The 22,249-nt window shown below is 39.2% G+C and overlaps 1 protein-coding gene across 1 annotated transcript in view; it reads right to left on the bottom strand.

Moving 5' to 3' along the window:
• The window catches only part of PLCB4 (phospholipase C, beta 4), a 293,921-nt gene that overhangs the window by 22,801 nt on the left and 248,871 nt on the right, over positions 1 to 22,249 (bottom strand). The window contains exons 28-32 of the mRNA XM_011998921.1: positions 20,069 to 20,157; positions 18,560 to 18,710; positions 12,006 to 12,055; positions 11,799 to 11,864; positions 2,573 to 2,688 (exon numbers count right to left, since the gene is read on the bottom strand). Of these exons, the coding sequence (XP_011854311.1) occupies positions 2,573 to 2,688; positions 11,799 to 11,864; positions 12,006 to 12,055; positions 18,560 to 18,710; positions 20,069 to 20,157 (472 nt within the window). The remainder of the gene's footprint in view (positions 1 to 2,572; positions 2,689 to 11,798; positions 11,865 to 12,005; positions 12,056 to 18,559; positions 18,711 to 20,068; positions 20,158 to 22,249) is intronic.

Here is a 22,249-nt window from a genome sequence, read left to right as displayed (position 1 = left end):
GTTTCTATTAAAAATACAAAAAATTAGCTGGGCGTGGTGGCATGTGCCTGTAGTCTCAGCTACTCAAGAAGCTGAGGCAGGACAATTGCTTGAACCTGGGATATGGAGGTTGCATTGAGCCAAGATTGTGCTACAGCACTTCAGCCTGGGCGACATAGCAAGACCAAGTCCAGGCAATCTTGATACCACGGTCAATATTAATGATGAGAAACTCTCCTCAGATATGGCTTCCAGAAGAAAGTATCTGATGTCTGATTGTCTGATTTTGAAGTACCTTTTAATGTATTGCTAAGATTCTGTTGTTTAGAGTACTTGGAAATGCTCTGTGTGGAGAGCCTGGTAGGAGTGCTGCATTTGACAGCACAGGCTCAGGAAGAAATCTACGGGTTAGACTTTCCCAGTCTCACCTACATTTAGGATAAAACAGGGCTTTATTTGTTGAGAGACCTCCAAGAGGACTCAATAGCCTGTTTCGGGGGTTAAGTGTCACACCAGGAACATTTCTATTAACCATCAAGTTTATAATAAATTACATTTTGATCCCACATTATCTTTGAGAGTAAAAACAATCATGAGGTAAAGATATATTTTATCAGTTTTTTTTTTTTTATTTCTAAAGGTAGCACTCATGATTGATTGAATCCAAAAATTGTAATACTATTTTTAGCAAAGAAATTTACTCTATGGTGCTTGGGTCTGAAATCTCCTTAATAAAGATTTTTGGTTTGGTTAAGCCAAAACTGTGTTTCTAAATACACCGATCCACAAAAATGCGTGAAACATTTTTTGAAAAGGTATCTTGTAAATACAAATAACCTTATTCTTGGAGAGTACTATAAAGTTGTCAACAATTTGCTCCTTGGTATTAGAGTCTATGTCACCATCACTTTCAATATTATAGCCTAAAATGTCATTAAATATGAAAAATTAATTTACTAAAAAGAAATAGGCCAAAGCTGATGTGGTTACAATCTAGAAGAATCACAGCTCCTCAAAACTTACTGCAATCACTACCAATATTGCCACATGAGCTCTGAGGTGGGTGACTCACTCACTTAAAATACAGATCAAAATGTTTTCTAAGCAACAGGCACATTTCTGCCTCAATGATACACAGTGAAACCTGGGGGGAAAACAAAAGGCAGATGATACATAATAACAGATGCTCAATAATCAGTGCCTGATTTGTATTTTTCTGAAAAATACAACTTTAATAAAAATGAAGGTACCTCTCAAATAGTGAGGCCTGAGTCCAGGGCAGGCATTTTAGTTACTCACCATTTACTCCTCAAGCAAATTACATTGGTTTCATGTCATGAACTTAGATCTTGGGATCTGAAATTTCAGCAATATGAACCAATGTCCAAGAAAATTATAACCACCATAATCTGTTCTGTTTTCAGACCTTAATTTTCTGGGTATATCTTGAGTGACTGTTAAAAGAAAAAATAGAAAACAAAAACCAAACACCAAAAAACCCAAGTATGAAAAAGAAATCTCATTCTCCTTTTCTCTCGTGCCAAAGGTTGTGGAAAACTAGAATACATCAGCAGGGATTGAAGGAAAGAGATAAAAAACAGAGAGAACCCATGGGGAAGGTCAAAAGGAGGAAAAATAATTTCTCAGATAAATAGAATGTATGCATGGTCTCACGGAATTTTCCCCAAAGTATTTATAAAGGGAAAAAAGTAACCTGAGAGTGCAGAAACCTGTCAGATACCACCTTAATCACGTCATCCAGGTTAACATCATCAATAATGGGACATATCAGTGTCACCCCCCCCCCCCCCCATTTTCTTGGCTGGGGAGGGAGGCGGCTTGGTTTCGTTGTTGGGTTTGCCCCAATTGCTTACCTTCCTTTTCTTCTTGGGAATTTTCGGCCAATTCCAAAGGGGGGGCCTTTTTCCAGACCACTTGCCCGGCCTTTTTCAAAGTTGAAGTCACAAAAGACAGGGAGAGATTGAGGAATTATCATATACTGAGATGACAACTAAATGCTATGTGCAATTTTGGAGGCGATCCCAGAGTGGAAAACAAGCGCTTGTGGAAAAACTGGCAAAATGTGAAAAATCACTGTGGCTTGGTTGATGGTATTGTACCACTGTTAGTTTCCTGGTTTGACAACTGTACTATGATTATGTGAGATGTTAACATTTAGGGAAAATGAATTAAGGGTATAAGGGAACTCTCTGTACTATTTTGGCAACTTTTCTGTAAATTTAAAATTAGTTCAAAATTAAAAAGGACAATCAATTCTCAGAGTAAAGAGGTATTTTTTTCAATTATTTGAGGCTAAGCTTTCTTTCTCATATTAGAACTAATTATGATGAATTAAAAGATTTCAGAATCTCTGCTGAGAACCTTCCCCAAACCAGAAGCTACATCCACTCATTAACCTGTTATGATGTTAGAGCTTTAAAATGAATGAGTTTCTTACTTTCCATGGATAATTTTTAATGATGAAAATCAAGTTAACACTAAGTTCTTCCTTGACCTAAACAGCAGCAAAACTGTGGGAAAAGACAAAATATAAACATAGAGAAAGTCTTCAGAAGGAAATAAACAGTATTACCCCTTCTTCTTCATTGCCTTCTCTAGGATTTTCTCATGAGTCGACTTCTCTTTGTCATACTGTGCCACAATTTTGTCAACTTGCGTGCAGTGTAACTTCTGCATGGTACTGTGCTCCTGAACAAGAAGGATTTGCAGTTATGAACTGGACTCTTAGCATGGCTCACACCACATAGGGCTGGCATAACTTTCCAGCTTCCCTAGAGTCTTCATTTAGAAAGTCAAGGAGTAACCTAATCTGAGAACGGTGCAGATTCCAGATCTCCCATTCAACACCAGTTTTTTTGTCCAAGGGCATTCCCAACATGGGAGTCTCTAGCCTCAGTCTAGTGAACACGCCGAATTCAAATGCACCCCTGCTCAGCAGTGGGTAGTGCCAATCATCTCGAAGTCCTTTCTTCTACACATACACATCTCTGTAGTATTTCCACCCATTCATCTCTGTTCTGCTGTTTGAGGCATGTAATTAGCCTACTGCCCCTTCCACACATTAGTCCTCAAACATGCAAGTTCAGCCACCATATTTCTTCTCTTGTATATGCTAAATGTAACTATTCATGATGTGACATGGTTTCTAAACATCTGCACATTTTGGAGCTCTTGAACGCCATCATTATATAACGAGAGTCATCACTGTGTTTGTCACCAGAAGCTGAATTTGAATCTACATCACTTAATATTTTCACTGGCTTACTTATCTAGATGCAGTTTATGAGGATGAAGTGTCAGGACTATGGTCTTCTGTTTTACAGAAATTTAAAATATTTTCCCATCTGCTTCACATAATCATTGAAATTGGGGCTGCAATGCTTTGGAAAGTAGGTATTTCAATATAAACATTATTTCTTCCTGGACAATGAAAAAGGCATTTGGCTACAGCCAATGACTTATATGAAATCAGATTTCTTTAGCTGCTCAGCCTCCCAAGCACAGAGGAAATCAGTACGATCAGAAAGTTCCAACTCTAAATGATACTTGATGTTATAGCCTAATCTTACTCTTGAGAACGAGAGAAATGGGATGCTATTCACGACTGGAATGGGTGTACCTGTTGTTCTGGTTATATAACCCCTCTCACAGTCATATTTCCTTTCACTTATTAAAAAAATGAGTGACTTAATTTAAAAGCAAATTTATTTTCTTTCTAAGGTAGGCTTGACTTTATGCAAATCTAATTCATGAACTTCTTTTAAAGGTTTCATAACATATAAATGGGGAAGGAATTTTTAAGTCTTTACCAAGACTTCCTTAATTTCCCAGCTGTTAAGTGAATTAACACAGGATGTGACATACAATTCATTTATATACAAATTCTTTAGAAATGCATTCATGCACAAGGCCTCAGCATTCTTGTCTTTAGAAGAAAGAGTGGAGAAGGGTGATGCTGGATAGGAAGATTCCCAACATAGGAACTAACAGTGGGGACAAAGGCTAGGTGGACTTGCTGTGATCTGGGCTTACAGTAACAATGTCTTGCTTAATTTGTTATTGGAATGCCCCATAAATCTAGCCATATTACCAATGTGTGTGCAGCTTTGTCCAATAAACACATTTCAGCCAGAGCTTCTGCAATGTGGCACTGGGTTAAGGACATGCGTTCTTCAGTCCTGGGGCGAGTCACTTACCTTTCCAGAGTATGCTCATCTTTATAATTGGGATAGTGACACTTACTTTATAGGGTTGTTAGGATTAAAAGTAAATCTAATGTAAATCACATTTTAAATGTGTATTACAGCTTATTCCAAATACAGTGACATACAAACCTATCTATACTATTCAATACCCATGATAACATACAGAGAGTGACTTGAGATACGGATATCAATCAGACTACTTAAATCAATAAATCTTTCCTCCATACTTGATCTACTGCCCCAGGAATAGAGGCACATATTGATGTATCCCTGAATGTATTTAACTACTCTTGTAATACCTTGGTACCTACTAAAATGCCCTCCTCCTAGTCTTCTTTCTAAGATTTAGAAGTCATTATGGTTGACTAACACATGTGTTAATTTTTCCTGGGCAAAAAAACAAATAAATAAATAAGGGGCTTTCTGCAAGTCTCAAAATATATCAGAAGTGCCACAGTCCTATATTATCTTGTAAATATCATTGAAAGGAGGGTGAAGACTATTTCTTTAAATATTTTAGTGCAGAAGAGGACAAGTGGAGACTTTGAGGCTTGGAAATAAATTGACACAGATCTTATCCTAAGAAAATATGTTGGTGAACCTTATTAATCCAATTAGATATGAGGAATGGGACTGTTTGTACCACAAAGTTGTTTATGATGGATTCAACTCTATGTAATATGCCCTACAAGGGCAGGGCAGGTCTTTTCTCTTTCACAGTACATGGCACAAAGCTTGGTACAAAGTAGATGCTCAGTAAGTATTTATTGCATGAGTAAAAAGTCAGCATGGGAAAAATAGCAAGAGGACTTAGACTGTGGTCCCAGCTCAGCCAATAATTAACCAACTGCCCTTGTATAATACATATAAATCTTCCCAGGCCTCAATGTCTTTATTAGAAAACTAAGTTAGGGCTGGACACAGTAGCCCATGCCTATAATCCCAGCACTTTGGGAGGCTGAGGCGGGTAGATCACCTGAGGTCAGGAGTTCAAGACTAGCCTGGCCAACGTGGCGAAAACCCATCTCTACTAAAAATACAAAAATTAGCTGGGCATGGTGGTACACACCTGTAATCCCAGCTACTCTGGAGGCTGAGGGACGAGAAACACTTGAACCCAGGAGGCAGAGGTTGCAGTGAGCCGAGATCATGCCATTGCATTTCAGCCTGGGTGACAGAGCAAGACTTCATCTCAAAAAAAAAACATAAAAGAAAAGAAAAGAAAACTGAGTTAGGTACCTTTGCCTAACCTAATTCATGAGTTGCTTATGAGGTGCAAGGTTACCCAACATATGCAGAAATAATTTGAAAAACTGAAAGCATATTGAATGAAAGTGATTACAATTAATGTCAGTAACAGGAAAGCTGGTACTGAAAAATTGTCTCTGTTTCTCTTTTTACTCAAAACTCCATCCCTGTGTGGTAGGCAGTCATTGTTGAAGTGTTCCGGGATAACTTGATGCCCAGACACTACTTCTCCTTTCAGAAAGAAATAGGGATCCTAATTACTGATTTCCATGTGACTCCGGTCAAGTCTCAGCTTCTTGTGCTATAAAATGAAGAAGGCATGAAATGATCTTTAAGTCCATCTTAGCTTAGGAAAAAAAAAAAGTCCATTATTGATTTTATTCTTTTGGTCCTTAGTTAAATCATGAAAAACTATGGAAGAGACATACATTTCTCATTCATTCAAGCCAAGAGTACCAAAATCAAATGTGTTGACTTAAAGTCAATCTTAACTGGGACATTTTGGGGAAAAAACATGTACAGCATTTAGAAGAATTTGTGTATGTTTCTTATCCAAGTTAAGAGTAAATTCAGCTTCTTCTGGGAAAAACTGCCGCTGCAATTCATTCTTGTGACTGATGTGACTATGGGCATGAATGATCGCACCACAGAGGGTGCTGAAAAATTGGAGTAAATCATGTTTGATCAACATGTAACTCTGAGATTACCAATAGGTGGACTCTGCGGGCAACCGCTGTGTCTCTGCCCCTTTCCACTGCAAAACCAAGTTATAGGTCTGGTTCTAAGGTCTGACCATGAATTAAAATGGATGAGTTTAACAACAGTGTTGGTGCTGTCATCTAAATTGCTTGCATAGCAAAGAGAAAATTTTCCATCAGTAGCTTTACTAAAAATGCCAGAGTTTAGTAGGCTTCTCAGGCATTTCATTTGACTCATTTAATGTTGATGCTGCAAACTGGTGGCCTAAGGACTGTATCTAGCCTGCAGATGTAGTTTTTAGTTTTGGGATTTTTTTTGTTTTTTTGGGTTTTTTTGCCTATGCGGTTTCAAAAAGAGGTTGAATTAGAGGCTGATAATAAAAGATCAGGAAATTCAGATAAGCTTTCTGATTTTTTGATTCTCCTCTAAGAGAACACGACTGGCCCATCTACTCTCCAGGCACCAATGGTGGTAGCTCAGTCTGACTTGGCCTGTGGATAGAGATGAGTGCTCCCAGCTTTTGTGGAGTCAACACCTGGCCAACTTCCCTCAGCTACTTCCTGCTTGGTCCCCATAGGCATTTGAATTGTAATTCCACGTCTAACATGTTATGGAGATATGTATCCAACTTTGGGTTTTACATTTTTGGCCCTAAGAAATTGACCTCATTGGACAATTGAAAAGCATGCCTGTCTCTTAATGAAAGTAACTGCAGCTCTGGATTCCAATGAGTCATGTGCTGGGGGAGGATTATTACTAATTAATTCTCCTTTTTCTGTGTCTCATATAATAGACACTTGAAAAACCATTGCCCTAGTTTCCATTTCGAATTGAAGTGGTTCTAGAAAGTAAGAGACAAGTAGAAGTCTGATTGCCAGTACACTCAGAGGGTCAAAGGCAGTTGACTATTGCCATTTTCCAAAAATAGGCGTTTTAATGAGCATTGTTATATTCATTTGGGGTGCAAATGGTCATTACCCCCATCTTTTCTTCTCAATATCCTAACAGCAAATCACACACCTAATTGCAAATGGCAGAACTTCACATTCACACCACTGTTCCTTTTCTATCTGGTAGTTAACCTGCAAGTTTGGAAATAAGCTGGCCTTGGGACCACACATTTATTTCTTAAACTGCTGAGATTTAGTTCATAGATTCTCTGCTTCCCTTTAAATCTAAAAATTAGAATTATTTATCTAGGCCAATCTTTTGGCTTCCCTGGGCCACACTGGAAAAAGAATTGTCTTGGGCCACACGTAAAACACTGACACTAACGATAGCCAATGAGCTTAAAAAAAAAAAAAAGGTCTATGCATACATATTACAATGTTTTAAGAAAGTTTACAAATTTGTGTTGGGCTGCATTCAAAGCCACCCTAAGCTGCATGTGGCCTGGGGGCTGCAGGTTGGACAAGCTTGATCTAGGCTAATATGTAAGAGCTGAGATCTCCCTACAGTCGCTGGATATAGACTAAATACTAGTCCCTGTTCTTAGCTACCAAGTGCTGTTTGGGCCAGGGGTACAGTAGTAGGGAGAGTGCAGCCCAGGCCATATTTCTTCTTCAGCAGGTCATTTTATGACATAAGGTTTTGGGGTGGTAAGCCTTAGCTCCATGTTGGGTGGCTGAAAACTGTTATAAAAGAGCTGAAGATGTCCTTTCACAGAAAGGATGGGGGAATTAATTCTCACTATTATGCGGCAAGAGGGTAAAACCTCTGTTTCTTTAGGGAGGCTTGATAAGCGTCTTTGCAGGCAATTAGTGGGGTTTCTATTAAGGGCTCAAGAGAAAGTAAAAAGTGCTACATAATATTCCTAAAAAAACAGTCCTCAAAATTTAGCATGCAGAGGAGAGGAGTTTATTTAAATCGTATTTCCTATACTCTTTTCTTAGGGATGATAGCTAAGTGTCAGGTAGGCACTAGAATACATATTTTTTGTAAAGCCTCCAGCTCTTGGCCCAATGACCTTATGTTGAAAAACCAGTCCTGAAGGAACCCAAGACATCTGTGTCCTGATAGGTTCATGATTGCTTTTAAAAACCTGTTACTGAGACCATAAAGAAAAAGATGTGTGAAGAGAAGAAAAATTAGTGTGGGAAACATCAGAGGCAGCTGAGTGTAGTGGTTACAAGTCTGAGTTCTCAAGTCAGGCTGAATTTGGTTCAAATCCTGACTCTACCACTTAAAAACTAGGTGATTTAATGAAGTTATTTTTTTTAAGTACTAATAAGCTAATCTGTTGAATGGCTGGCAGACTATAAAAATGGCCACAGTTATTTCCCTTTCTGTATCCAATCCCACTTCTGATGTAACTTTGAGACCTGTCAAAAGGTAGAGTCCTCATAAGGCCAGACTTAGGACCTACTTTGGCCAAAAAATGAGGTGGAAGTGATGGTGTGTCAGTTCTGAGCTGGGGCCACAAGAAACCATGCGTGATCTGCTTGGTCTCTCGGGACCCCAGTCATGTGAACAAGCCTGGACTAGCCTGCTGGAAGACAGGAGACCACATAAAGCAGAGAGGAAGTGGTTTAGTAGAGGCTGTCCTAAATCAGCCAGTCCCCCATCTGCCAACCAAACTGGTAGTAATGGTAGTAACAGCAGGTTCATGAGTGAATCCAGCTGAGACCAGAAGAACCATCCAGCTAAACCCAGCTCCAACTGCTGATGCACAAAATTGTGAGCCAAATTGTTTTAAGTCACTTGTTTTAAGTCACTACAGTTTAGGGTGGTTTGTTACCCTGCAAAAGCTAACCGATACAAAACTCATATACTCATATAATTATAGTACTCCTTTATATAACTGTTATGAGAATACCTAAGAATATGCGCTTAAGCAAGTATGAATATGTATAAGCTAGTATTGCCACTTTAAAAGTGCTGACTGACAGAAAAATCAGTGTTAGGATAAACACGTCATATGGAGATCAGGCATGAAGTATGTCCAATGGTAATAGATTCACCACATTGTGCCCCTCTCTTTAACCAGCTTTTCAGTTTTCAGTTTTAAAGACATGTTTTTCTTTTGTTTGCCTTTTTGTTTTGTTTTTTTTTGCTTTGTTTTGTTTTTGAGACAGAGTCTCGCTCTTGTTACCCAGGCTGGAGTGCAGTGGTGCAATCTCGGCTCACTGCAACGTCCGCCTCCCGGGTTCAAGTGATTCTCCTGCCTCAGCCTCCCAAGTAACTGGGATTACAGGCACCCGCCACCACGCCTGGCTAATTTTTGTATTTTTAGTAGAGACAGGGTTTTGCCATGTTGGCCAGGCTGGTCTCGAACTCCTGACCTTGGCTGAGATCTGCTTGCCTTGGCCTCCCAAAGTGCTGGGATTACAGGCATGAGCCACCATGTCTGGCCTAAAGACATGTTAACAGAGCTGGCATCAGTATATATTAGGCAAGTAAATATTCATTATATTCTTCATCTTAGAAGTTAGCTTGGGCAGGGCCTGATGGCTCCAGGGAGTAAATAGACAACTTTGATGTAGGTTAAGTTCTACAAACTGAGGAGCATCCTTTCTTAGTCACAGTCCTGATAATCAGCAATGTATCAACTCTATCCAAAGTTGATAATGATTTTCCATAATGTCCCAGGTGATATCACTGCATTTGACCCAGTGAGGGAACTTGTCCACTTAGTGAAGCATCCCATATCCTACACAGGAGAATGGTGCAAGAGTATGGATTCTGGACTCTTGATTTTGGTTCAAATATCGGCTCTGCTGCTTCCTAACTCTGGGACATCAGATAACTTCACTAATTCCTAATTCCCTCACATGTAAATAGAGACTCACATAGAATTTACCTTATAGGGTAGAGAGTGTTAAATGAGACAATGCATGTAAAGTGCTGAGTACAGCATCTGAAAATTACTGAGCATGCAGGAATTCTAGTTGCTATTATTACCACCCATCACAGCATATTTTCTGGCCATGCCTCAAGAAAATATTAAATGAAGCCAAAATCTCTATGTTTCCAACTAGCCCAAAGGCCACTGAGGTGTCTGCTCAATGAAAGAGATCTAATTTAAATGCAAGAAAAATCTGTTAGATAGTGCTGCAGCATACGGGCACCCACTCTATTCCTAATAATTGAAGTCATTTAAGGTGCTTTCTTTTTTATTTCTCATGCTTACTCTTTTTCTGTTGACTTTCCATAGTTCAGCCTGTTGTCAATAACCAACAACACTGAAGAAGTCCCTACTTTAAATTGTTCTGTCTCCAATAACCCCACTGAGCAATGTAAGGAATTTCACTGAATGGAATTATTTATGAAACTTAGAAACAAACAGTCTTTGAAGTGAAGTGACTGTATCAGCAAATCCATTGAGCCAGCAGTTCAATAATACAGGGAACATTACTAGGATAAGAGTAGGCCCAGCTTCTCAAAGGAGCACAAACTCTTAAAGAAATAACAGGTTTCCAGACAATGTTCTCGGCATCTCAATATGTGGAATGATTAAAAGGTATATTACTCAAGCCAAGTTCTGACAGACATGCCTTGGTTTGAGGCTTGGATCAGAGAATAAAGAAGTAGGACTGCAAGATTAGTTTAAAAGAACTCAGACGTTGTTTCAAATTAATAAATTATAAATTAAGTTTCTCTTGCTCTCATTGCCCTGAATAGAAGAGGACAGACATTATCCTACCAGCAGCAGCTGGTTACTATACGTCTTTAGGAAGGAAAGAGGTACTACCTTTTCCTTCTTTACCTGTGAGGGAGTCTGGAAGTGATGATGTTTGAGTGGCGTGAAGTTTTTCAACCCACAGGATAATTCCTGGAGCCACCTCCTGCTGTTGTCTTATAATTTGCAACTAGCTCTTATAATTTTTCATAATCATTGTCAAAAAAGACCACTTCTTATGGGTAAAAAGCAAGAATAAATCTATTTCAGAAGTAGGCTGGCAACTGGGCAAGGTTTACATAAAGGAGAAAAAGTGACAAGTGTTCTCTCTCTAGGTGCTATGAGTGGGAGGTTGAGAGATTGCTAGCATCTCCTTCCACGCACCACTGTGTATGGCAAACTATGTGACAGTGATCTGGCAATTTAGGTAACTAATGGCTAGAGTTGTGAGCTGCTCTTCAATATTTTATATAGTCATGTTATTTGTGAACTAATTTTTTTTTTTTTTTTAGATGGAGTCTCACTCTGTCACCTACGCTAGAGTGCAATGACGCGATCTCAGCTCACTGCAACGTCTGCCTTCCGGGTTAAAGCAATTATCCTGCCTCAGCCTCCTGAGTAGCTGGGATTACAGGGGCATGCCACCACGCCCAGCTAATTTTTGTATTTTTAGTAGAGACAGGATTTTATCATGTTGGTCAGGCTGCTCTTGAACTCCTGACTTCGTGATCCACTCACATTGGCCTCCCAAAGTGCTGGGATTACAGGCATGCGCCACTGTGCCTGGCCTAGTGAAACAATTTTTAAATGGATGAAGCTTTGCTATGCATTTGAAAGAATTGTTAGAAATGCAGACTACAAACCAGTGACAAGCACTCCCAAACAGATTCTATTTTTTAATTTCATTGTTGACCAGTTAGAATGAGTTATTGCTGTTAAATGGTCTGGTATCAGCTTCAAAGTAGTGTTTTTGGCTACAAATGATTCATCCATACATAACACAAAATAGCAGCTTTAAAACACTGTACCTTTGCATGTTTCTTCTTTAAAGAATTTAGCTCTTTCTGCTGTTTCTTTAAATGCTTCAAGTAAGCCTTTGGGAGAAAAATAGAATCAAAAATAGTTTTTTTTTTTTTTGTAATCACAATGATTACACTTGGTGAGAAACAAAAATATATCGGTGTCACCAATATGTGTAATACAAGAGTGCTTGCAGAATAGTCAAGCAATTTTACCTTCATCTGCTTTAAATCTTCTATCCTTACTTGAGGGATAAGTTCAATACCTAAACAACAACAAAAAAATTAAGTCACTATGTATACTAAAAACTAGAGAGAATAACTGATAATATAGAATTGACATATTGAAATCTCATCGGAAGACTTTGAAGCAGCTTTACATGTGATGAATATAAACATCTTTAAGTTCCTATTACAAAGCAATTAACTGGACAATTGAAATGTTGCATGTCTTAACTTAGGTCAGGTTTCCTACGAGCAGAACCTAAGAAGGGGATTCCTGTGCATGTGACTGATTGAGGGCAGACTCTCAGGAGAAACCCCTAAGGGAATGAAGGAAGTGGAGCGGGGCAGAGGAAGAAGGTAGGGTGTGTTTCTAGTTGAAATACAGCCTCAGTCTGATCCTACAGGGAGCTCTTCAGTACAAATGGCACCCAAGAGTCGTTCCACCTTGGCGAAAAGAGGCTGGGCTTTTGTAACCCTGGATCAATCAGCTGAGAGCTATAGAGGTTTCACAAAACCTTTCAGGCAAGGGAACTCTCATGGTCTCAGGGCAATTCTCTGGAGAAGGGCAGTGAAATGTCCAATCAGCCAAAATTCATAGGAGCTGGGAGATGGGATAGTGAACCCATAAAGGGAAGCTGATCAGGCACCAAAGCATCTATTATCCTTACTCTTACCTTTGTATTTCAAGGCATATCATCCCAGTCAACTAATTCCCAACTCTATTCTCAATTCAGTCATCACGACAGAATAAAACATTTTTTTCTGGCTTCTCCCTTTTACCAAATTCAATCTTAGCATTTAAGCAATGTGCTACTGAGCATAGCAATGCCTTAAACATACAGGAACTAATAAAATCAAGCCAGTGTATAACAGGAGGCTATCAGGAGGAGCTAGGGTAATATACTAAGTCATCCTACCATCTGAGTGATGCTAACCCAGGTGTTGTCATAGCAACAACATTTGTAGCCAGATCCTCAAACAGTTTCTGTTTGACTGCAGATTTTCATCTTAGGCAAACAAAATGAATGTGCACTCGGTGCTATAATTGATTTCCATTAGAATCCCAAAGGCTAGGTATGATATATTTAAGAGAGATAGGCATCAAGTCCCAGGCTCTTGTTTTTCCCTTTTATTCATTTTAAGATGTGCACGTTCAATGACAGGGTGGTCAGGCCGCAGAAGGAAAGTTTTGGCTGAGGGAAATCAGCCTTGTGATCTGTAACATTTTGTGATCAGGGTGTGAATGGTCCGTGGGGGCTCTCTACTGATCTCCTAAGTTGGCCTTCACAAGCTATCTCCCCAGTGACTGAGGCAGGGTAAGGCAAGAGAGTGACTCCTGGCACACAAAGAGCTCCCTGTCTTTAGGCCTCAGCTCGCTCGTCTATAAAAATGAACATACAGGATTTGGGGAGTATGCAAGATTCTCCAGAGATCTAGCAAATTCTATGAGTTTGACCCAGTCTGATGAAACTTTCTCTCTCTCTCTCTCAATTTTTATTTTATTTTTTGTTCTTGGTTCAGCTAAGTCTTGATTAAAAGAAACCTACAAAAACATAAACTTCCCTCAATTACCTGGTTTTGTGTTTTGGGGGAAAGACACAATTTGTAAAAATTTTGGTTCCCATAAGTGATTTAGTTAGAAAAAATACCCACATTCTACAGAAGAGGACAGTTCCATCTGCGTGCGGAGAACAGGCTTCCCCATAGAGCTTTGCATGATAATGGGAATGTTCCACGCATGGGTCTGTCCAACTGACAGCCTCTAGCCCCCTGTGGCTCTTGAGCACCTGAAATGTGGCTAGTGTGAATGAGGAACTCAAGGTTTAACTTTTAAGTTAATTGTTAAAGAAATTCAAATAGCCCCATGTGGTTAGTGGTAGCCCCATGTGGTTAGTGGCTACTATATAGGACCCTGCAGGTCTACAGGCTTCCCTGGTATGAAAGTAGGTTAGGCAGCACATTTGGGGCCCCAAAGGTTTTGGCTAATTGAAGTTTCACTACATAAAATTTTTGTTCATATCAGCATAGTTCCCTAACAATAACTTGTTTTCTCTTAATCGCTAATCTGGAAATTAGGAGCTGGATTTTCTTAATCCTTTGTTCTTAAAATCAGAAAGAAAAATAAAGTTGTGTTGTTGCAGTCGTTGCCGTTTGGCTGAATGTCTAAGAAAAACCGTTTGGAATTTCACACCTCCCCACCTTCATAGATGTCTGTAGCAAACGCTGTCTGCTCCAGCCACACACCATGCCCTCTCTACATCAGCTCTTCTAGTTCACTTCCAATTGCCAGCGTCCGAAAGTCGAGAAATTTATCCCTTCCACGGGAACCCTCAAGAAAAGGCTGACAGGAGTCAGGGTATATATTCCCCAGCTCCCTCTTCCCTCTAAGAGGAGACATCTGAAAAGTATGTGCAATACTAGCCCCCACAGTTTCTCCAGGACATTAAGTTCCAGGTGCCTCCTGGCAACTGGCTTTAAAACATTCTAATTACTGACTGCCTTCCCTCCCTGGTGTCACTTCTTCACACCTCTATCCGTGTCCACTGCATCCTAGAATAAACTACTTGCACTGGAAGCCTTCTCTCAGGGTCTGCTTTGGGGTGACTCAAATTAAGACAGTTTTCTGGAAAGAAATGGAAGCTTGCTTTCTCAAATGACATCTCTTCCCCCAAAGGCTCCTGGAGTAGAGTTTACTCCCCACTCCACCCCAATCCATGGAGAGGCGTGGGAAAAACACCTACAAACTTCTCTCTTGTACCTCCATGCCATTCTCCTAAAAGCTATCATACAAAAGAACAGACCTCTCACTTACACCAGGCTCTGCTGAGGCTAGCTACCTCCACGTGTGTCCTTCTAGGTCACACACTGCCCTGCCCCATGAACTTCAGTATCTGACTTGTGGTTTTCCTATGCAGGCACTCCCAGACATCCAACACAGTGATTCAATATGCGTGAGAAGAATATGCTGGGTGACTTTCCTTTCTATTTCCATGATGCCTTCCATTCTAGAAATCTTCATCTCCACTTTACGTCACCTCCCACTGACAGTTGTAAATGGGATGTTAACACTGCTTGAAACTGCCCCTCCTCCAAGACACGTACTTAGAGGTACCTCTTTCTGACTGCAATCTCTATCCTGCCAACTTCACTCACTCCCTTACACCTACCAAGCAAGCTTTTTACTTTCATCTTGTTTCTGGTTCCCTTTAACCTTTTCCTTTCCTAGCAAAGTCTCTCTCCTCTAGTATCTACCCCCCGGAACATTAACCTATAAATTATGATCAGGGTGGCAGACTGAGTGCAAAAATGGCCAAAAAATTCTACCCCTCCCTGTTTCCACACCTACTTACATGTGACTTTGGAACTCCTCCCATTAAGATGTGGAATCTGTTTCCCCAACTCTTGAATCTGGGCTGGGCCATGTGACTTGCTTGGGATGATGGAATGTAGTGGAAAGGATGTCATGCCAGTTCTAAGTCTAGGACTCATCAAGGAACCTGACATACAGATGGTCCCCAACTTACAGTGGTTCAACTTTGCAATGATGCAAAAGTGATATGCATTCAGTAGAAAGCATATGTTGAATTGTGAATTTTGATCTTTTCCTAAGCTAGAGATATGCATTGGGGCTGCAGCAAGCCTCAGCTCTCAGTCAGCTGTATACTCTACAGTGTACTGCACTTAATAAGTTACATGAAATATTTAACACTTTATTATAAAATAGGCTTTGTGTTAGATGATTTTGCCCAACTGTAGACTAATGTAGGTGTTCTGAGCACATTTTAAATAGGCTAGACTAAGCTAAGTTATGATGTTCAGTAGCTTAGGTATTAAACACATTTTTGACTTAACGATATGTTCAGCTCATGAGGATGTAACTCTGTCATAAGTCAAGCAGCATCTGTACTTTCACCTCCATTTTAGAACATTACAACTGCCATGTGAACAAGCCCAGGCTAAGCTGATGAAAGATGAGAGTTCACAAGGAAGACAGCCCACTTGTCCCAGCCAATAACACCTTAGCTGAACCCCAAACATTTGAATAAGCATAGCTAAGATTAGCTGAGTCACTGATACTAATCCACCCATTACCAGAAAAGCCACCCAGACAACCTCATGGGCTATAATACATGCTTACTTTATTTAAATTTCTGACTTTTGCAGTTGCTTGTTACACAGCAATAGCCCACTGTTACAATGTCATAACTTAATGCTCTTCAATCTTTTGGTCCCAGACCATACACATTATGATAATTTCAGGCTTGCAATTCCCTAAGCTGTACTTTGTTCATAGTTGTTGCTGAGTTTCTGGGCACTGCTGAAGAAGTAATGAGATCAAGCTACATCAACTTAATACACACCACCCAACCCTCACCAGGGTCCTGTGTGCTATGTGGCAGACCTCCTCCTTATTTCTTGTGGATCGTTCTATTCCAGACAGTGGCAACTCCAAAGCTTTTCTATATTGTTGTTTTTCAGTTCTACCTCTACCTTTCTCAGCAGAGAGTAGCTACCTAACCAACTTCTTAGATCAGATAGAATCTATCTATGTTATACTACAAAAATGGCCACTATTTATTTCCCCTCTAATCAAGAGGTAGAGTCTACTTCTTTACCCCTTGAATATTGGTTCACTTTGTGACCTGCTATGGCCAATGATATACCAGCAGAGGCTGGAAAAGGGCTGCTCTTTAAACTCAGGGAGTACCATACGAATAAGCCTGCTCAGGCTTCAGGATGATGTGAAACAACTTGCCAAACGACAGAGGTGTGCATAAGGTCATCCCACATCTACCTTCCAGTCAACCTATCAGCTGATCACAGGTGCATAACAAGACACAGAGATTAGCCAAGCCAGTTTAGATCAACCAACCCAGTGAAACATGATCTCAATAAATGGTGGTTGTCTTAAGCTACTAAAATTTGAGGTCATTTGTTATGCAGCGTAAGCTGACTGATACACCATCTGTCAGAATTCTTCCTGTCTATCCTGAAGCTTCTATTCACTCATCATTCTTCTTGGTTCAGACAGAACATATCTCTTCCTTCCTTATCCAGCTGAATTTCACGCTTTTTGTTGATTCAGATCTTCCTTATGGTCTTGTTTTACCATGTACTCTCTTTTGCATTTTCCTTGTTTTCCCTTATTAGTTCCTACCAACATGCTACTGTCCTCCAGAACAACTATCTTATGTCTTAAATTATGTCTCATATTTTTCTAACCGTGTTTATACCGTCATCATCCAATCATTGCTGGTTCAACAATAATTTTGTAGTCTTCACTTCTCTGGACTTATCTACAGCATCTTTTCAAAACTAATTCTTCTTAGAACATAGACCTCTCTTTTTTCTTTTTTCCCATTCATTCTGCCTTCTAAGTACACTTATTCTGTTTCTCTATCCCTCCTTCTTCTTCTCTACCTGGCATAGATTTGTTAAGTGCATATTTCTGCCCAAATGTATCAGCAACAGCTTGACTTCAGTGATATACAGGACCAAAATCATCGTCTTTACCAAAAGCAGCTCCTCCTCCTAACTCCTCTACTTCTCTCAATGGTACCATCTATCTCTGGGATTTGTCCGTGAAGTCTGAGTTACCACAAAGCCCCTTTCTCCCTAAGGCCCATATCCAAGCTGCCAACTTATTTCTATTCTTCCTTCCTTTTGACAATTTCCAACTTAATCCAGACTTCCTTGTCCCTATCATTCATTAAACAGCCCTTTACTTCCCAAGAAAATAGATTACTATATCTTAACTAGGCATGGTTCCAGGGACACACTGATAATGAGGTGTGGTCTCACCTGCAATAACCTCATTCTCTGGTTGGTAATACTCTATCAACACAATGTGATAGGTGTGTTATAACAGAAGCAGGAGTGTCATAATTCTTACCTGGCCCTTAGCATGCCCACTTTCAATGAATTCTTCTGCCAAGACTATAATTTTCTTAAAACACTCCTTTGACTCATTTCCCAAGACCTTCTCAGGGTGACCCCAGAATTCTTTCCAGAACAGGAAAGATGAACTCCTTGCCACTCCCTATCAGCATTCTCCCTGCCCCCTTTCCCTCCAATATGGAATGGGCACCACCCAATCAAGGGATGTCTGACCAATTAGAATGGAAACCAATTAAAATAACCAGCACAGTTGTTTCCCTACACACTGGCTGATGACAACTCTTAACGATCTTTCTTTTCATCCACAGGTAAACACATGGAATTGGCCTTCAAATGCTCATTTGATAATTTTACAAACAAATAATCATGGATGCTAAACATCTACTTATGGGGGGAAATTATCAGTATGAGAATTTAGAAATGTCCAATAGTGATAACTCTGTTGGTTCATGAGCCCACTGCCTGTCCAGATAAGTACCTATGGGAGGGTCTGGAAGAGAGTGGGGATGAATTAGTTAACATCACTGTGTAAAAGGTTCTTTCCCACAAAGAACTTCGAATTTATATATTTCCTAAAGCTATAGATATTGTACCCTGTGTAATTAAGGTGCGTGCAGAAGAAAAGGAGCCCAATGGCTCTCTCTCACCTTTCTTGGCTTCCACACCAGAGGCCAGGGCAGCTGTGGTGGTTGGTCTGAGCTCAGAGCTACTCTGAGGGGTCACGTTTGCTTTGGTGGTATTGGCCTTTCCTTTCTTGTCATTTTTGGAAGTGTCACTGGGCACATCGGCTATGTCACTCTAGAACAGAAACATTTACATTGACCCAAACGAATGTCACTCAAGGTCAAATATCTTGTACATTCTTTATTTTACTGTAAACTTCTACTATACCCTTCCTAGACTTCTACTCTCTTAAAGGCAAAGGATCCAGCCAAGGAAAGAAGATCCAACTTATTAACAAGCAGAGAATACTTTCTCTTTTTCTAGCTATTGGAGAGATGCTACATCCATTCCAAACTGAGGATTTTGGTAAAGATAACATTTAAAAACAAAGAAACAACCCACATGTGCACTGGAACGGGAGAAGGTTGGGATGCAAGGCTGGCAAACAGTGAAAAATCAGTAATAAATGCCATTTTGACTGGACATGGTAGCTCACGCCAGTAATTTCAATGCTTTGGCAGGTCAAGGTGGGAGGACTGCTTGAGGTCAAGACTTTGACACCAACCTAGGCTACAGAGTGAGACCCTGTTTTGACAAAAAAAGTAAAAAAAATTAGCCAGGCACAGTGGCACGCATCTGTAGTCCCAACTACTCAGGAGGCTGAGGTAGAGGGATGGCTTGAATCCAGGAGTTTAAGTTCATAGTGAGCTATGATCACACTACTGCACTCTAACCTGGGCAACACAGCGAGATCCTATCTGTTAAAAAATAAATAACTAAAAATAGAAAGCAATTATCATTAATTCACTAAACTGGGATAACTGGTATTTTAGTGTATCACAGAAACGTCCTGTACAGTACAGTTTGAATATTCTTTATCTAAAATGCTTGAGATCAGAAATGTTTTGGATATCAGATTTTGGAACATTTGCATATACATAATGAGGTATCTTGGGGAAGGGACCCAAGTCTAAACAGAAAATTCATTAATGTTTTATATACATCTTATACACAGCCTGAAGGTAATTTTATACAATATTTTTAGTAATTTTGTTCATGAAAGAAAGTTTATGCACAGTGAACCTTCAAAAAACAAAGGTATGACTATCTCATGACAGCACTCAAAAAGTTTTGAATTTTAGAACATTTCAGATGTTGGATTTTCTGATTAGAAATGCTCCACCTACATTTTAAACTTTCCTAAAAGCATAACAAAATGTTTTTCATTTACTTTCTCATGGGGAAGGGGTCCCCAGATGTGAGTTAAGCCACTGATGATGAAGTAGATTTTTCTGATGGTAGTCACATTTTATTAAACATGCCACACTTTTGTAGAAAGTCAACTATTGTTGAATTGATGAGCTCAGTTTTAAAATTGCTAATTCATTACTCCTTAAATTTGCTAATTCATTACTTTATCTTGCTTTTGTAAACACTGTTTGATAATGAAACTCCCACAACTTGGCCATCTTTAATCAACCATTTCTACTTACAGTTTCAATGCCCATAGCTCTCATTTGGTCTGCTCTCTTTTCTGTAATTGAGAGAAATTTCTTTGGATCTGATAAAGCATCCACAATATCTAGGGAAAAAGAAAAAAACCCAATGAGCTGTTAATTCTCTGTTTTACTGAAAATATTCAAGAAAACTCTGTTTAATAAACTACAATCCTGGATACCTGTTGTGCTTTCTGTTAACAATCTTTTCCTAGGACATAAGACACACTGAGGAAGGCACAGCTAGTTGCAGAAAACAAGAAAGGAGTAAAAGCAAGGGCCAAAGACCAGATGATGCTTTTATTGTCTCTTTTTTCCCTTTAGTTTTTCCCTATATGAAAGAGGCAGAGTGTCAGGACAAACCGAGTGAAGAGTGTGGGTTCTTGACTGTTTTTTCACTTGTGTGTGATTTTCAGCAAGTTGATTAATGTCCCCAGCCTCAGTTTCTTTATCTGGAAATTAGGGTGGATACCACCTGCCCTGCAGAATAATCATGATAATTCAATGAGATGATGAACATAAAAAGTACCTGAGGCAGGTAGGTCTTATTTTTTGATACAGAAGGATAATACATATTCAAAGTCAATTTTGGTTCCATGGTAGACAAAATGAAATCTTTCTCTAGTGTTTCCTCAGGTATAACCTGAACTTAAAAGACAGTAGAATTTCATATTTTATATTAATGTCATTTGAAGATTTCAAAGTACTTTCAGAGTTGCATATAATTGTGTACAATTTACTCTTACTATAGAAGGCAAAATTATTCTTGTTAACTTGAAACCCTCCATAATTTATACATTTTAAATACTGTGTAAGTTTATAAAATTTTCCCTAACAGAATCACCTTCCTAATTACAATCTTAGGATAACTCTTAAGATAACATTCTCAGTACTCAGGGCACATAATTCTCTCGGTTTCAATTTTTTTTCTTTTCCTTTTTATAACAGAAAGTAACATTTGCACATGGTTGGCCAGAGGCAGTGGCTCACGCCTGTAATCTCAGTACTTTGGGAGGGTGAGACGGTTGGATCACCTGAGGTCAGGAGTTCAAGACCAGCCTGGGCAACATGGTGAAACCCTGTCTCTACTAAAAATACAAAAATTAGCCGGGCTTGGTGGTACATGCCTGTAATCTCAGCTACTTGGGAAGCTGAGGCAGGAGAATCACTTGAACCCAGGAGGCGGAGGTTGCAGTGAGCAGAGATCGTGCCATTGCACTCCAGGCTGGGTGACAGAGTGAGACTCCATCTCAGAATAATAAATAAATAAATAAATAAATAAATAAATAAATAAATAAATAAAATAACATTGGCACGTGGTAAACATTCAAATATATAAAATGAAAAGTGAAAACTTTCTTTCCTGCTAATCCTATGCCCAGAAGGTAACTATTATTATCCATTTCTTGTATCCATTCAGACATTTTTTAAAACTCCAAATGGGTTCATAGTTTTCTGCACCATTTTTTAATGTCAGATATCTTGGGAAACAATCTCATATTGGCAATATAGCTCTAATACATTATTTATAAGGGCTGCTTAAACTTTCCATTCTCTGAACAGTGATAATTTCTTATAATTAATTATAATATTAAGATAATTTCTTATAATAATTTCCAGTTGCCTATTGGTAGACAACTTGTCCTTTCAGTTCTTTGCTATTAAAGTATCATTGCAGTGAATGTCTTTGAACATTCATTGTAGGGAATGCCTTTGAACATTTCATAGCATACCTCCACATATATTTATAGAATAGATTCTTAGAAGTTAGAATGATGGGTAAGGGTATTTGTCCTATGGTAGTTATTGCCAAATTGCACTCCACCAAAATTGCATCAGTTGATTCTCCCAGCAGTGGCATGTGAAAAGGTCTGTTTTTATCACTCATGATCCCAAAGAACTCTTTGCCTGTCAACAACAGCTGTGGAAAAATTAGCTCTTAAATCTTGCTCAGGAAAAAAAAAAAAATCACAGACAACAATTTTTGGCAAGTTAATATTCTAGGAATTTATTTATCTATTTTAAACTCTTTGTTATAAAACATTTCAAGTATACACAAAAGTGGAGAGAAAAGTACAATAACCGCTCATATATTTATGATGACAACCCAACAATTATAAACATTTGTTTGCCACATTTCCTTTATATTCCTTTCATTTTTTCTCTTTCTTCTCTGTT

Source organism: Mandrillus leucophaeus, unplaced genomic scaffold, assembly GCF_000951045.1.
Source record: "Mandrillus leucophaeus isolate KB7577 unplaced genomic scaffold, Mleu.le_1.0 Scaffold116, whole genome shotgun sequence".
NCBI classification, from domain to species: Eukaryota; Metazoa; Chordata; class Mammalia; order Primates; family Cercopithecidae; genus Mandrillus; species Mandrillus leucophaeus.
This window is presented reverse-complemented; position numbering and strand designations above follow the sequence as displayed.